Raw genomic sequence first — 14,960 nt, forward strand, 5'->3', positions numbered from 1 at the left:
GCCTTCCTTCTGAGGCAAAGGGCAACTCTTTTAGAATAAAATTAAAATTAACAATGGCATATTATAATCTTTAAAAAAGGAATTCTCTTTTTTTTTTTTTTTTTTGGAGACAGAGTCTTGCTTTGTTGCCCAGGCTGGAATGCATCCAGTGGCCCAATGATAGCTCACAGCAACCTCAAACTCCCAGGCTTAAGCAATCCTCCTACCTTAGCTTTCTGAGTAGCTGGGATTACAGGCATGCACCACCATGCCCAACTAATTTATTTTTCTATTTTTTTGTGGAGACAAGGGTCTTGTTATGTTGCCAAGGCTGGTATCTAACTCCTGGCCTCAAGTGATCCTCCCACCTCGGCCTCCCAAAGTGCTAGGGTTACACACGTGAGCCGCTGTGCCAAGCCTGCTTCTATAGATTGTCATTTGACAAAATATATACTGTGATAACCTTTAAGCCTCTGCTTTGATTTATAATTTTATTTTTCAGTGTGTGGTCTATATCACTTAAGCCAGTTTAATTTTCCTCAGTAATACTTTTTGAAAATGACTTTTACCCTTTAGTTTATAAATAAGTTAAATTGCCAATAGTATTTCTCTTTTAAATACTGTATTTTATCATAAACAGAAATGACGTTTTTGTCTTGATATCCCACCAACATCACCCAGGACTATTTATATGACTATGATAAGAGACAATTTGTGTTGATGAGGAAGTAAAGAAATGTCATGTGCCCAGTGAACTCCCTATGTATGACTAGAGAAACTGTAAATGTCAGGGTAGGGTAGGAAGGAATTTCTGTCCTTGATGGAAGTTTGTATCAGACGACCTCTAAGATCCTTTCCAACTCTAACATCTTATCATTCAGTAAATATTACTGTTTGGTCACTATAATTCATATACTACAGTGAGATGGAAATCTACTTTTTTAAAAAATCAAATTTGTGGAGTATGACTTTTGTGTGTCAAAGCAGTAATATAGCCTATCATGCTTTTAAACATGAAGTTTGATTTGAAGATTCTATTAAAATATTAGTCTAATGTACAAATCCCTAAATGACAAGTTGAATGTGAACTATGTATCATGGTGTTCTGGATTCATATGTTAAATTGATTTATTTCTGCCTTTTTGGCCTAGGGTTCACCAGTAAAGCCTGTAGCCATTAGGGAGTTTCAAAAAACAGAAGATATGAGAAGATATTCACATCAAAACAGGTTTGAAAAACCAATTCTACTTACTTGTTTCTGTCTTAAAACTCAAAGATAAGAGCACAAAATAATTTTGGTTTTGTGCAGATCTTTGTATAAGGGAAATGTTTAGGTACTTATGTAGTACGGATTTAGAACTGAGTGACAATGTACTTTTGTGCCCATGTTATAAAAAAGAGGCAAAATTGGTTTTTTTTTTTTTTTTTTTAGTCTAAATTTAGATAATTTACCAGTGGTCCTCAACCTTTTTTGGAACCAGGAACCATTTTCATGGAAGACAATTTTTCCACAGACCAGGGAGGAGGGGATGGTTTCAGGATGATTCAAGTGTATTACATATATTGTGTACTTTATTTCTGTTACTATTACATTGCAATGTATAATGAAGTAATTATACAACTCACCATAGGTCGGGAACCCCTGATTTAAACCATTACTTCCTGTACAGTTGATTTGAAGATACTTAATAGCAATGAGATTTTGTGGTGATAATGTGCGCATTTATGTATATAGAGGGCTAAAAGAATTTCAGGAGTCAGGTGAGGCACAGTGGCTCATGCCCGTAATCCTGGCACTTTGGGAGGCCAAGGTGGGGGGATTGCTTGAGTCCAGAAGTCGAGACCAGCCTGTGCCACATAGTGAGACCTCATCTCTACCAAAAAAAAAATTAGCTGAGCATGATAGTATGTGCCTGTAGCCCTAGCTACTCAGGAGGCTGAGGCAGGAGGATTGCTACTTGGGAGGCTGAGGCAGGAAGATCACTTGAGCCCAGGAGTTGGAGATTGCAGTGAGCTATGATTACTTCACTGCACTCCAGCCCGGGCAACAGAAGGTGACCATTCTTATTAAAAAAATAGAAAAGTCCTAAATTTTTTTTTCTTATATTTTAGACTGGCTAATAGGGAGATAGAGACAACAATATGTGTCCTCATTCGTATGTAAATTAATATGATCTTTCTACTACACGTAGTGCCTCTCAGAATATTTCTAAAGTTAGCTTATCATTTAAAGCACCTCCCGAGGCGGGAGGATAGCTCGAGGTCAGGAGTTCAAGACGAGCCTGAATAAGAGCGAGACCCTGCCTCTACTAAAATAGAAAGAAATTAGCTGAACAACTAAAAATATATAGAAAAATTAGCCGCGTGTGGTGGTACATGCCTGTAGTCGCAGCTACTCGGGAGGCTGAGGCAGTAGGATTGCTTGAACCCAGGAGTTTGAGGTTGCTGTGAGCGAGGCTGATGCCACGGCACTCTAGCCCGGGCAACAGAGGGAGACTCTGTCTCCAAAAAAAGAAAAAAAAGAAACCTGAAAAAGTGAGAGAGCAAGCCCTATGGCTATCTAGGGGAAGGACATTCTAGACAGGTTCTGAGGTAGGAACATGCTTGATGTATGTAAGGAACATGTTTGATGTATTTAAGAAACATCAAGGAGTATGAACAAAGCAGGACGAGTTTGAGGTGTGAGATGAGAGTTCAGCTATAGTTATGTTCTATTTGAGGTACCTTCTAGCCATCCAAGTGGAAGTGTCAAATAGGCAGTTAGATATACGAGTTTGGAGTACAGTGGAGAGAATTAGGGCTTGAATAACCAGCAAAGGAGACTGAGCTGGAGTGGTCATGGGAATAGGAAAAAGAAGATGGTGTCCCAGCGGCTGAATGAAGAGAGTGTTTTACAAAGTGTAGAGAGGGATAAACAATGTCACATACTGCTGATAGGTTCAGTAAAGGGAGAACTAAGAAATAACTATTGGATTTAGATGTATGTAAGGAGCATTGCCAAACTTTTGATCTGAAAGAGCAGTTTCAGTGAAGTTGTAAAGATGAGATCCACATTAGAGTGGGTACAAAATAAACTGATGAAATGAAGTGCAAACAATGGCTTTTTAAAGAAGTTTTTGTATAAAAAGAAGGTAAAGAAATGTATGTAGAAATAAGACGCGTGTTAAGTGATTAAAAAGCATTGTTAAAGTGTAGTCTTCAAGTCAAGGCACATAAACACCTTTGAGATGGATTTATTTGGTCCTTTCTGTGTTTTGGTCTAGTTTACAGATGGCAAATAAAAGCTATAGGAAATTTTAACAGTAAAATTAATCTAGGGACAAAGTTACAGTAAATTCCTGTTATTCTAAATATGTAAGTATTAGAATATGCTTTTTAATGGTCTGTATATATGTGCAGAATCTCATTTAATCTTCATAACACCTTATTAGAATAAGCGTAATTATCCTTATTTTATAAATAAGGAAGCTGATGCTTAGGGAGGTTAAATAACTTTCCTAGTTCGTTGAATTAGGCCAAACTATGAAGACTGGTCTGGGTTTATGGGGATGTGTAAGAATGATGACAGATTATGCCCAAAGCAAATACTAGGCAATGCAAAGCATGTGTGTAAGCTAAGGATGCTCCCCATTGCCTCTATTATGTTCTCTGAGATGAGCATCTAGGTAGCCTAGATGAGTCTAGGTAGCCTGGGCAAATTGGGATGTCCACTAGGCTGAAGAGTAGGCAATTACAGGCTACCTGCTACTACCTGCTATACCACTAGCTACATCAGTAGTCAAAAACAACTTGTACTATAATATGTGCAATACTTCTGCTACTCAGCAAGCTCCACCCCCCCCCAAAAAAAAGAGTTTTGTGACTACCTCAAAGATGTGGAACCAATATTAAAAAAGGTAGAGAGAAAGAGGACAATAGTGTAGCTTAAGTTTTGACTATCTTGTATTTTTAAAACTCAGAAAAGCATAAGGTAGACCAGTGTTTTCCCAACAGTATATATATAACAACATTTCCCAGGGAATATTTGAAAATGTGTTTATTGATTGTGGAAATTGGTTGCCAAAATTACTGCATGTGTTATTTGGCAGGCATTGAGGCTAAACTACCTATAATATGCAGGTCAATCTTAAACATCAAAAAAATTGTATTATTTGAAATGTTAGTGATGCTGTTATTAAGAAACATATTTATAGATGAAAAAGTCATGCAACATGAAGTAGCATGGTGATAACCAATGAGTAACAAAGCTGTAATGGCCCAATATTACCACCCAGTGATTGGCATGGGAGAACTGTTGGTTCTCAAATGTCTTGTTCCATACCACTTCTGTTCTTTCTTACGAGATGCTTCCTTCTTTGCCGCCACCTTCTTCACAGCTTAGTTCTTGCCTTCTCGGGTAATTTTATTTTATATGTATACCCATATGCTTTGAAATCCCTCCCCCTCCCTTTCTCCTTCCTAGTTTCTGTCTCTATAGAGTAGGGGAAATGTGATTTGGTAGAAAGAACACTAAACTACAAATTAGATAGCTTGAATTCTAATCCGGGTTCTGCCAGTATTAGGTCATTAAATATGAAATGTCCAATTTCAAATCAAAAGTTTAGTTTATTATATCTCAAACAAGAAGCAGTACAATTAATCAAAGTATGCGCCTAAACTAACAACACAGTTTTCAAGCCATCTTAACAGTAGCTTGCTTATGCCAGAGTGCTGTGATTCCAGGCATGAGCCACTATGCCCTGATGCAAGTAGCATTTTTGTTTTTTTTAAGCATCAAATAGGGTTTCATCTTTCTCTTAAAAATAAAAGTCACCAGAATCTTCTGTTGTTAAAATTGCTTCATCAATCTTAATTATTGAAAATAAGAGTAGGAGTTAGTTACCAGGTTCTGTAGTATTCTAGATTTCTGTTGATAAAATGGCTCTGTATATAAAAGTATCTCAATTTACATGTATCCTGTTTCAATTGCGGTAGTAACAAAGATAATAGTTATTTGTGTAATAAAAAAATGATACGGTTTGAAAAATGATCTCAACTGTGTTGTCCATATTGGATGACATAGACAGTTGTTAGCTAGCCATAGATTAATCAAGATATCATCATGTGAAATGTGAGTTGGAGACATCAGGTATTCCTATGGTTTAATTTAATGACTTGGGCTCAAGTTTGCAAAATGCAATTACTCTTTCAGTGCTAGCTAGGCAGTTCCTACTGATTAATAGAAAGCTACATTAACAATAAAAATTTTTACTTTTTTATATGTCTGTCTTTATCAAAGAGTTTTTTCTTTCTTTTTTTTCTTTTTTGGGTCAGGCTTCCAGTTGAGCCATCTTCTCTCTTGTCACTATCACCAAGTCACAATCAGGTAATTTTTAGCAGGTTTATTTATTTATTTTTGCTTTTTAAACTAATACGGTTTTCTTCTTTTATAATACTTAAATTGCCATTAATTGCCAGATATTTGTACACTTTCCTACCTTTGTCCTCAATCAGTTAATATATAACATATATACATGATACTTGCTAATAGTGTTTTTAGACACCAGACAAAAAATAAATCTTTACCTACATGTTGGCTTTATAGTACACATAGGAACACTAGGTAACTGCAAAGTAAAAATTGCTTGGGTCAGTAGTAGTTCCCTAATTGATAGGGAATATTGATAAGTTGATCCTTAGCCCTACTTGTATATGCAAAATGATATTTTTGTTCCAGCTATCACATAAAGACTTGGAACTTCATCGGAGAAGGGAACAGTTAGTAGAGCGTACTCGGAGAGAGGCACAGCTTGCTGCCCTCCAGTATGAGGAGGAGAAAATAAGGACCAAGCAGATTCAGAGAGATGCTGTGCTGGACTTTGTCAAAGTGAGTCATTTCAATTTATTGAGTGATACCCTTAAAGTTACTTAGAAGTAAGTGCTTATTTGTTTTGCAGAGACTGTCAGTTTTTCTTGTTTTAATTAAAACATCAACTTTTTTCCTCTCTCTTTTATAAGGAATCTTGATTAAATAGAATGTCTCTCTTGCTTGTGCCTATCTGCATGAGGACAATAGAAGTGATTATCTTGCTGTTTAACAGTAATCTCTTCCTCTTAATTAGCAGTCTGTCATATATGCCACTTTATTATCTAGCTGCTGTTATCTCAATCTCTAGTGTCATAGTAAAGATCACTAAGATCATGAAAATGAAAGTGCTATGTAAACTGTTACTATGTGAACCTCTCTCCAACTTCCTCACTTTAGTAAATACCCCAAATTACTAGGCTCACAGGCTTAATCCATGACAGTCACCTTCGATCCTTTCCTTTCTGCTGTTCTCCACACCCATTCAATTAATAATCCTGTTTAATATATTTTTCTTAACATGTTGCAGCCTCTATAGTAGCATCTAAACCTTGTTCATTTTATTTTGCCTATGTTACTTATCCTTTTGATCTAAAATCATCCTGGATTTTTTCTTCATACTTAAATAATTATGTGTAATTTTGTTTGCTTAATATCTGTCTCTCTCATTTATCTGTAAACTCCACGAAGACAGGAACCATATCTGTTTTACTCACTACTATATCCCTAGTTCTCAGCAGGTCTTAGCCCATAGTAAAACTCAATAAATATTTGTTGAATGATTAAATGAATTGGTTACTGTTGTTCTCTAAAGGCTTTCTCTCCTGTATTTCATAACTTTAGCCAAAGACCGTCTTCTTTGTGTACCATGCACGTGTCTGTTTTACTGTTTTACATTATACATTCGTTTCCCATACATATCAAGCCCATAATGATGATTTTTAGCTTTCTTGCCTGATTTCTCTTCATCTAACAAGTTACATTGCCTGTTATTTTCTACCAAAATTTAGGCAAATCTTTTGATCAATAGCAAAAAACTAAAATTAATGTTCCTATAAATAGAAGTTTACAAAGGTAACTCTCATTCCCTCCTTGCCTCCAGACCTCCTTTCTACCCTGAGATGTTTCTTCCTTTTGCCTTCTCCTCACCTCTAATAATGAAGGATTACTTATAGGGAAATAAAACAAACAAACAAAAACCAGAAAATAAGACAGCTTGCAATAAAAATAGTCATTTTATATCAAAGACAAAAGAAGAGTTAGAGAAAAAGTATCATCAGAGTTGACCTTTAAGGAAATGATACGGAACCCTGAAGAAAGGTGGGATAGCCAGGAAGAAAAGAATGGATGATGGTGTAAAGGTGGGTTCATTCTAGGTTGAGGGAATAGGATGGGAGCTAGCAATGAGCTTATATGATTTATACATTTAAAATAGTGGCACTTAAGGGAAATAACAACTGGCTTAGAGAGAGTTTGTGTTGAAAACCAATAGGAAGAAATTGGTGAGAAGATAAAGAAGATGATAATTATAATACTTCCTAAAATATATTGAATGCTTACTATGTACCAGGCACTGTCTTAAGTACTTTATATATATTTACTCATTTAATCCTCCCAACAATCTTGTAAGATAGGTACTATTTTTCTTTCTGTATGGATAAGGAAACTAATTATCAGAGAGAATAACAATTTACCTAAGGTTAGATATTCAGCTACTAAATGGCAGAGCAAGGATTCTGATAAGGCAGGCTGGCTCCAAACCCTTCCTTGTGACCACAATGCTATACTGCCTCTCAGTAATTAATAATGCCTAACATTTAGTATGTCCTAAGTGGTGTTCTAGGCATTTTGCATAAATTAACTCATTTAGCTTGCCTTCTGTAGAAGTCACACAGCTAGTGAAGAGGTAATCACATTGTAGACAGTCTTGATTAAATGTCAGATTAGAGTTTGATCTTGATTTATTAAGCGGAAGAGAACAGTGATAAGTTCTTAAGCAGGAGAAAAACATGAGAGATACTTCTGAGAAACTAATCTACTCATGTTAGAATAGGTTAGGAAGAAAGACTAGAAAGAGGAAAATGAAATAGAAAGTAATGACAATAATTAGAATAGGATGCAAAATGAAGGCATAAAACTAGATGATTTCTAAGGTTGGCAGTGTTGCACAGTGGGAAGAGCTTAAGAAATCAGAAATATTTGAATTTGAATTCAGCTTTGCCACTCACTATGTGCTTGACTTTTGGAAAGTTACTGAACCATTCTATGCTTTTAGTTTCCTCCTGTGTGTGATATTTAACTATTACATATTAACTATTTCAGAATTATTACAGATGCATCTAATACTTAATACTAGTATGGTGGGTGCTGTACCTCCTACCACTACATTGGATTTTCTAAGTTAACTATAAGAGTGATTTCAAAAGAAGCATCACTATACCTTGCACATAGATGGGTACGAATGATGAATAAGTCATCGAAGATGGGAAAAAAAGACGTTCCCAAAGCAAGGTTTTAAGGCTAAAAGAAAGAGTCTACCATTGTGGAAAGAATGTAGGATTTGGGGGTCAGGAGACACAGGTGCAAATCTTAATTATGCTACTGACCAACTCTGTGACCTTGCACACGCCACATAACCTCTCTTCTCAATTTTCTCATCTCTAAATAAATACGATTATGGTATTTGTTTATCTCACAGAGTAAGAAGACACACTTGAGATACTGTGTATAAGGACACATTACAAGACACTAATATGGATGTTATAATATTATTTGACATAATAACAAATTAGCAAATTGGGGAAAATAGCCAGTTAATTTGGGAAATTATGAGTTTGTTCTTGGATATGTTGAATATGAGGTGACAGTGGGGTTTCCAAGTAGAGAGTTTCCACAGGCAATTAAAAATACGAACTTCAGGTTTGATGATCGAGAGCTAAAGTTGTTGGCATTAGAGTGATTTTGGAGCCATTAGAGGGAGAAAATGAGTTCACTGAGAGAAAATAGTGAGAGATCAGTACTCTGAATGTGTTTGTATAGGTATGTATATAGTTTTTTTATGATTTGTATTTACAAATGCTTACAGATACATGAAAGTACTGTTTGTCAGTTTATTGCTTTTCCTCATTTAAATTGTAAGATATTTAAGGAAAGGGGCAACATTTTCTAACCAGTAAATCTAGAAAAGTGCTATATTACAAGAGATAAAGAAATTAATGCAAATGATTATTTTAGTAAATAGAATTTATTATTTCCAGTGTTCCATATTCTAACCAACTTCCCTTTTTTGGGGGGGGGTCGGGGATGTATAGCAAAAAGCATCGCAAAGTCCACAAAAACAACAGCCCCCCTTAGATGGTGAGGTAAGTCTATATGATCACCTTTTCTTTGGAATTATTATTTTTGCAATGGAAATGAAATGTTTTGCATGTGATTTTTTTTTTTCTGCTCATCCCCAGGCCCCTTTTGCATGTGATTATTATGCTTTTAGTGATTAGAATATTGCCATTTTTCTTTTTTCTCCCTCACAAAATTCTACTTATAAGGGAGAAGATGATACAGGCCAAGGAACTTATCAGAATCTATACATTGGGGCTTTTTTCATCTACATACATCATCTAGAGATTATATTTCCCTCTCCCACCTCTACCAGAGGCATCATCTCCCTCTCATCCATTTTCAAAGATACTGTGTAATGAGAGATAGTCCTGAGAGCTATATCTGGTAGGGGTAAATGGTGTCAGTATTATAAAAGACTCTGTATGGCATTTCATGTTCAGTGTTATCAGTGATACTTTGTACACATCTGTTTCATAATATCAAGTAATACATTTTCATTACAAGTTAACATATAAAATTAATTGCTTAACCTTTTTAAAGTTGACACATTTATTTGGTCTATTCAGATGTGCTTATTTTTATTGTAGTTGGCTTTCTCAGTAACCGTTTTCCCTTTCTCTTTGACTTCTAGTTTCAATTTATGATCATTACCTCCTTAAAAAATGTATAAAGGCCTTGCTTTATATGAATTTTGGCTTTGCTTTTTGTTAAATAAGTTATTTAAAAACCTAACATATGGGACTTTATAAGCATCAATTTTTTGCACAGTGTTCTTAAAGCACAAATGTTTCTGGTATGAGAAAGTGTATTGCTTGAAATGTTTTAAGTTGTCCGTTACAAAAGGGTTTTTTTTAAGTATTATTGGACATATAATAACTATTTTTATTTATATGAGAACATTATGTATTGGTATAATACCTGAAAGATTCACTCAAGCATTTTTAGTTGTCTTTTCTTCACATGGTAATAATTTTATACAAACTTTTGACAACCAGAGTTTAATAAATTTAATATATTTTTTCTTTTTTACCCCGACATTTCCTTCTTGATGGTCATTCTCAAGTAACTCATTCTCTTAACAGCTAAAGCTTCACAGGAAAATAACATGTACTGTTTTAAATTTTTCAATTGTACTTTTATTTCATCTGAGAAAGGTAATGAAGAGATACCTAGACTAGAAATCATGATTCTTGGGTTTATTGTTTGTCGCTGGCTCACTAAATGACCACAAATTCTTTATATTATTGTTCTATCTGTACTTCCACTTTCTCTTTTGTGAACAGAGAATAATCCCTGTTCCCTCCTTGCTGTGGAACATTTTAGGCAATAAGATCAGATTTGAACTTGTTTAAATTCTTTGAAAGAAAATCAGTACTCAGAATCAATTTATTGACTTTTATAATGCATGAATTCCAGATGATTGTGAATGTGGCCCTATATGTCAGCTTCTTCAAAAGTATCTCTTAATATGTCTCTTTCCTTGTGTGTATATTTGTAAAATATGTCACACATGTGCATAGTTTATTTTTGACAATGCTTCATTTTTCTTCACCTCTCCAGTGTTCCTTCCCATCCAGAAGGTCTCAGCACACTGATGATAGTGCCTTGTTAGTGGTAAGAGTCTTGCACAAAATGGAGTTTTACATTTCTGTGTCTAGAGATTGAAGAATAGGTATTGTACTTTTCACTTAGAAATGATCTAAATATCATAAAACATGATGGGTATCATTACTAAATGCTTTACAAATAACTAGAACTATTTCCCTACACCACTACCGTTTGTGATTTACCCAGTGTTCCAGAGTTCTGCAGTTGTGATTCACGTGTCTTTGTCAATGCTTCCAAAAGTAAAACATACGCATTGAAAACTGTATTGGCTTTGTATGTGTGCTGGGGAGAGGAAGCATAACATAATATTAGAGTTTTTTAAATGTGATTTCTAATTCCAGGTGAATTAGAAAGTACATTAACTTACTTTATCAATCATTAATTTGTTTCATGAGTCACCCGTGTGTTAAATGGAGTCCCTAACCCCATGACACTAATTACAACTGTATATTTGGCATCCTATTTTACTATGTATTTTAAGCTACTGAAAAATCTCAAATTTTGGTTTTAAATACTTACATCTCAAGATTCTGTCTCCATCCTTTTTTTTTTTTTTTTAAAGAAAGAGAGTCTTGCTCTGTCCTCCACACCAGAGCACAATGGCACAGTCATAGCTCACTGCAGCCTCGAACTCCTGGCCTCAAACGATCCTCCTGCCTCAGCCTCCTGAGTAGGACTACAGGCATGCACCACCATGCCTGGCTAATTTTAAAAATTTTTTATAGAGGCAGAATCTCACTGTGTTGCTCAGGCTGGTCACAAACTCCTAAGCTCAAGTGATTCTCCCACCTTGGCCTCCCAAAGTGCTGGTATTACAGGCGTGCCCAACCTCCATGCTCATTTTTTCAACTCAAGAAAACATTAATTGAAATTCTACCTACTGATCTTTTTTTTAAACATTGGTTTACTTTTATTGCCTGTTTCATCAGCTGAAAATGAGTATAACATAACAGCTTTATTTAAAGTCTTCTTTTATCTGCCTTGCAAAAGAATTCTAACCATTTATAGAATTGCTTTTCCCATCATGTTTTATGTTATTTTTTTCATAGTAGTATTGAAAATTAGCATTTCAAAACTTTAGTGTCTGTAGCAATTCCTGTCTTATATGCTAGTGACTGCTGCCATTGTGCATACCACTGCATGAACGGCATGCTTCAGCATGAGATTCCTATGACATAAACTTCCATTGTCTGTTAAAATTTCTGTACATTCTGCAATCTTTATTTCCTAAGAGATGGATAAAGCACATTTTAACTGGCCAGTTTTATAGATGAATACAACCACTAGCCTCTGGAGTTTTTGTGGAAGTTAATTGGCATGAGAAGCAAATAATAATTTAAATGAACATAGAAAAATATTGAGAGCCTCTGATGATCCAGACACTGTACCAAAATTATCTCATTCACCCCTCACAACAACTGTAAGAATTAAGGTTAAACTTACCATCATTTAACAAATGATTACTGAGGCACAGGATGTTATATCCAGAATGTGACTTGTCTAAAGTCGCATAGTACAAGCCTGAGAATCCATTATCTGGCTGTCTTGAGACCTGCATTAAACACCATGCTGTATTGTCTCTCATACTGTAATTGAAAAACAGTTTAGGAAACTGAAGAGAAGATTTAATAACACACACAATAAGGGATATAAGTCTGAGTGCCGGACTTTTGTCAAGGAAATAGTGGAATTTAAAAAACAATAGCAAAATCCCCTTAGTGTGAAATTTGAATAGCCTTCAGCCATTTGTCAATACATAAACATTAAATTAGATGGCTTTTAAAAGCAAGGAATTTCTTCTAAATTAGATGGCTTCACATTTCTTTGTATGCAAAATATTATAGTATCAAGCCAACACTGTGCAAAAAGTCATACTTTGTTTTTTTTCAAAGATTTATTTATTTATTTATTTATTTATTTATTTATTTATTTATTTATTTATTTTTGAGGCAGGGTCTCACTCTAACTCCCAGGCTGGAGTGCAATGATAGGTCACTATAACCTCAAACTCCTAGCCACATGGGATCTTCCTGCCTCAGCCTCCCAAGTAGCACATGCCACCATATTCAGCTAAGTTTTTAATTTTTTGTAGAAATAGGGTCTTGCTATGTTGCCTAGGCCAGTCTTGAATTCCTAGCCTCAGGTAATCCTCCTGCCTCAGCCTCCCAAAGTGCTGGGATTATAGGCATGAACCATTGGGCCTGGCCTAAGAGTCCTATTTAAATAATATTTCTTCTCAAAATGCTCTTCAAAGACTTCATATTGCTCTTAAAATCTAAACCTCGTAACATGCCTAGAAGCTCCTTTGTGCCCTGGCTACTGTCTGCCTCTCCAGTCTCATCTCTGGGCTTGTGCTATACCAGTATTTTTTTCAGCCTTTCAAATATGGTAAGCCCTTTCCCACCTCAGGACCTTTGCAAATGCTGTTCCTTTTACATGGAATGCCTTTCCCTCCCTATATTTACTCCTTGATTAATCCTACTCATCTATCAGATATCAGCTTAAACGTCACATCTTTAAAATGGCTGTTGTGCAACCCCCACCCTTAAATCAAGTTTCTGTCTTCACTGTTACTTTTTTCTTTGTAGTACTTTTATTTGGCCATTTATTACTTTCTGTCTCTTTCCTATTAAACTGCTAGACTGTAAGCTTCATGGGCACAAAGATATTCTCTGTTGTGTGTACCTTTATGTACTCAGTCCCCACTACAGTTCCTGGGATATATTAGGTACTCAATAAATATTTCCTTAATGAACACGTAAATGCTATACATCTATTAATTGCTCATTAAATTGTTTCATGATGAAAAAGCCTGATGATATGGCAAGGTAAATATTGAATTTGTTTTAAAGACCTAGAAATGTAGGATTTGAAATAACTATTTGTAATATCTAATATAAGTTACACTAACATTCTCTGAGGGCTGCGCCTTAAGCTCCTGTTGCTTTCATGTGTATCCCGTCTTATTTTAAGAGAGCAAGAGGTTCATTTCATTTCCACTCCTTTTTGTCCTTCTTTGCCAACATAATGGATTGTAGCCTTTTTATGTTTGAGATTGACAGTAGTACCATTTGATAAATAGAGGCCCAGGAAATCTAAACAGGTGAAGCATACACAGTGTATTATTGTTGTCACAGTCTTGTCCTTTGGTATATTTTTTCTTTCATTATTTTCTGCCTTAAGATAGATTTTGATGCAGCAACACTGTATTACATGCTTTTTTTGTCAAAGAAAAAAGATACTGCTATCTATTAACTCTTGTTGAAAATATAGTTGTATTTATTTTATTGACCATATACATACCTTTTTCTAAACACTCATATGTTCTTGTTCATTTATTCCATGATTCAGAAAATTGTGGTTCTAGTTTAAATTTTTTAAATTTATGTAACTTATAAAGGCTTTAATATTTTTAAGCTTTTGGCATTTTGTTGTCTTAATAGGTAAAACCTTATCCAGTGCCCTTTATGAAAGTATTGTCTCCTCTGACTTCCATTCCCCATGTGGCAAATGAAAAAAAATTGTCATGTTTTGAGTATCTCTTACCTGTAATCAAAATTCTATGTAATAGATTCTTTTTTGTTTGTATTTTTAATTGACAGATGATAATTATATACATGTATACAATAGATTCTAACATTTATTGTGTCTAACTATATCTCTAATATGCTTAACCAGTTGTATGTTGGTTGGTGACATATAAAAGGCTCAAAGAGAAGAAAAATTCCACCTTACTCTTTTAGAAGTCATTTGGAATTTCATAGAGGCAAAAACAAAATGGTGCTTCATCTTTAAGGTGTGATGCAGAATCCTCACGTCCTTCTCATATCAGAGCCATTAAATTGAATTAAAATAAATTTAGTTGGATTAATATTGAGAAAATATTGTTCTTATTTATTCCTGTTCTCAGTTAAAATGAGCTCTTTGGATTTGTTTCCCCTGTCATAGGAACAGCACAGAACTCATTAGCTTCAAGGTTATTGTACTAAAGATGTTGATGTTTTCTGTCTTATTTCTGCATGAAATCGTTTTTAATAAATCATGCCCATCATTTCTTGATTAATATGGTATGAGGTATTGAGAATATCCTGGATTTATAATGGTGGAAAAACAACATGTATAAATGATAGTTTTTTTTCCCCTAAATTCTTTCTTTCTGCCTTGTCATTATCTTAGTAAACTAGTTGAA

The 14,960-nt window shown here is 34.9% G+C and overlaps 1 protein-coding gene across 10 annotated transcripts in view; it reads left to right on the top strand.

The window, feature by feature from the left end:
• LRCH3 (leucine rich repeats and calponin homology domain containing 3) overlaps window positions 1-14,960 on the top strand; it is a 98,995-nt gene that overhangs the window by 67,494 nt on the left and 16,541 nt on the right. For 7 of the 10 annotated variants that reach the window (XM_045540072.1, XM_045540075.1, XM_045540076.1 and 4 more), the window contains exons 10-14: window positions 1,131-1,207; window positions 5,293-5,344; window positions 5,696-5,845; window positions 9,136-9,186; window positions 10,724-10,777. In XM_045540072.1, coding sequence (XP_045396028.1) covers window positions 1,131-1,207; window positions 5,293-5,344; window positions 5,696-5,845; window positions 9,136-9,186; window positions 10,724-10,777 — 384 coding nt within the window. The remainder of the gene's footprint in view (window positions 1-1,130; window positions 1,208-5,292; window positions 5,345-5,695; window positions 5,846-9,135; window positions 9,187-10,723; window positions 10,778-14,960) is intronic. The other 3 variants (XM_045540070.1, XM_045540074.1, XM_045540077.1) reach the window with 2 other exon arrangements.

Source organism: Lemur catta, chromosome 1 (assembly GCF_020740605.2).
Source record: "Lemur catta isolate mLemCat1 chromosome 1, mLemCat1.pri, whole genome shotgun sequence".
Classification (NCBI taxonomy): Eukaryota; Metazoa; Chordata; class Mammalia; order Primates; family Lemuridae; genus Lemur; species Lemur catta.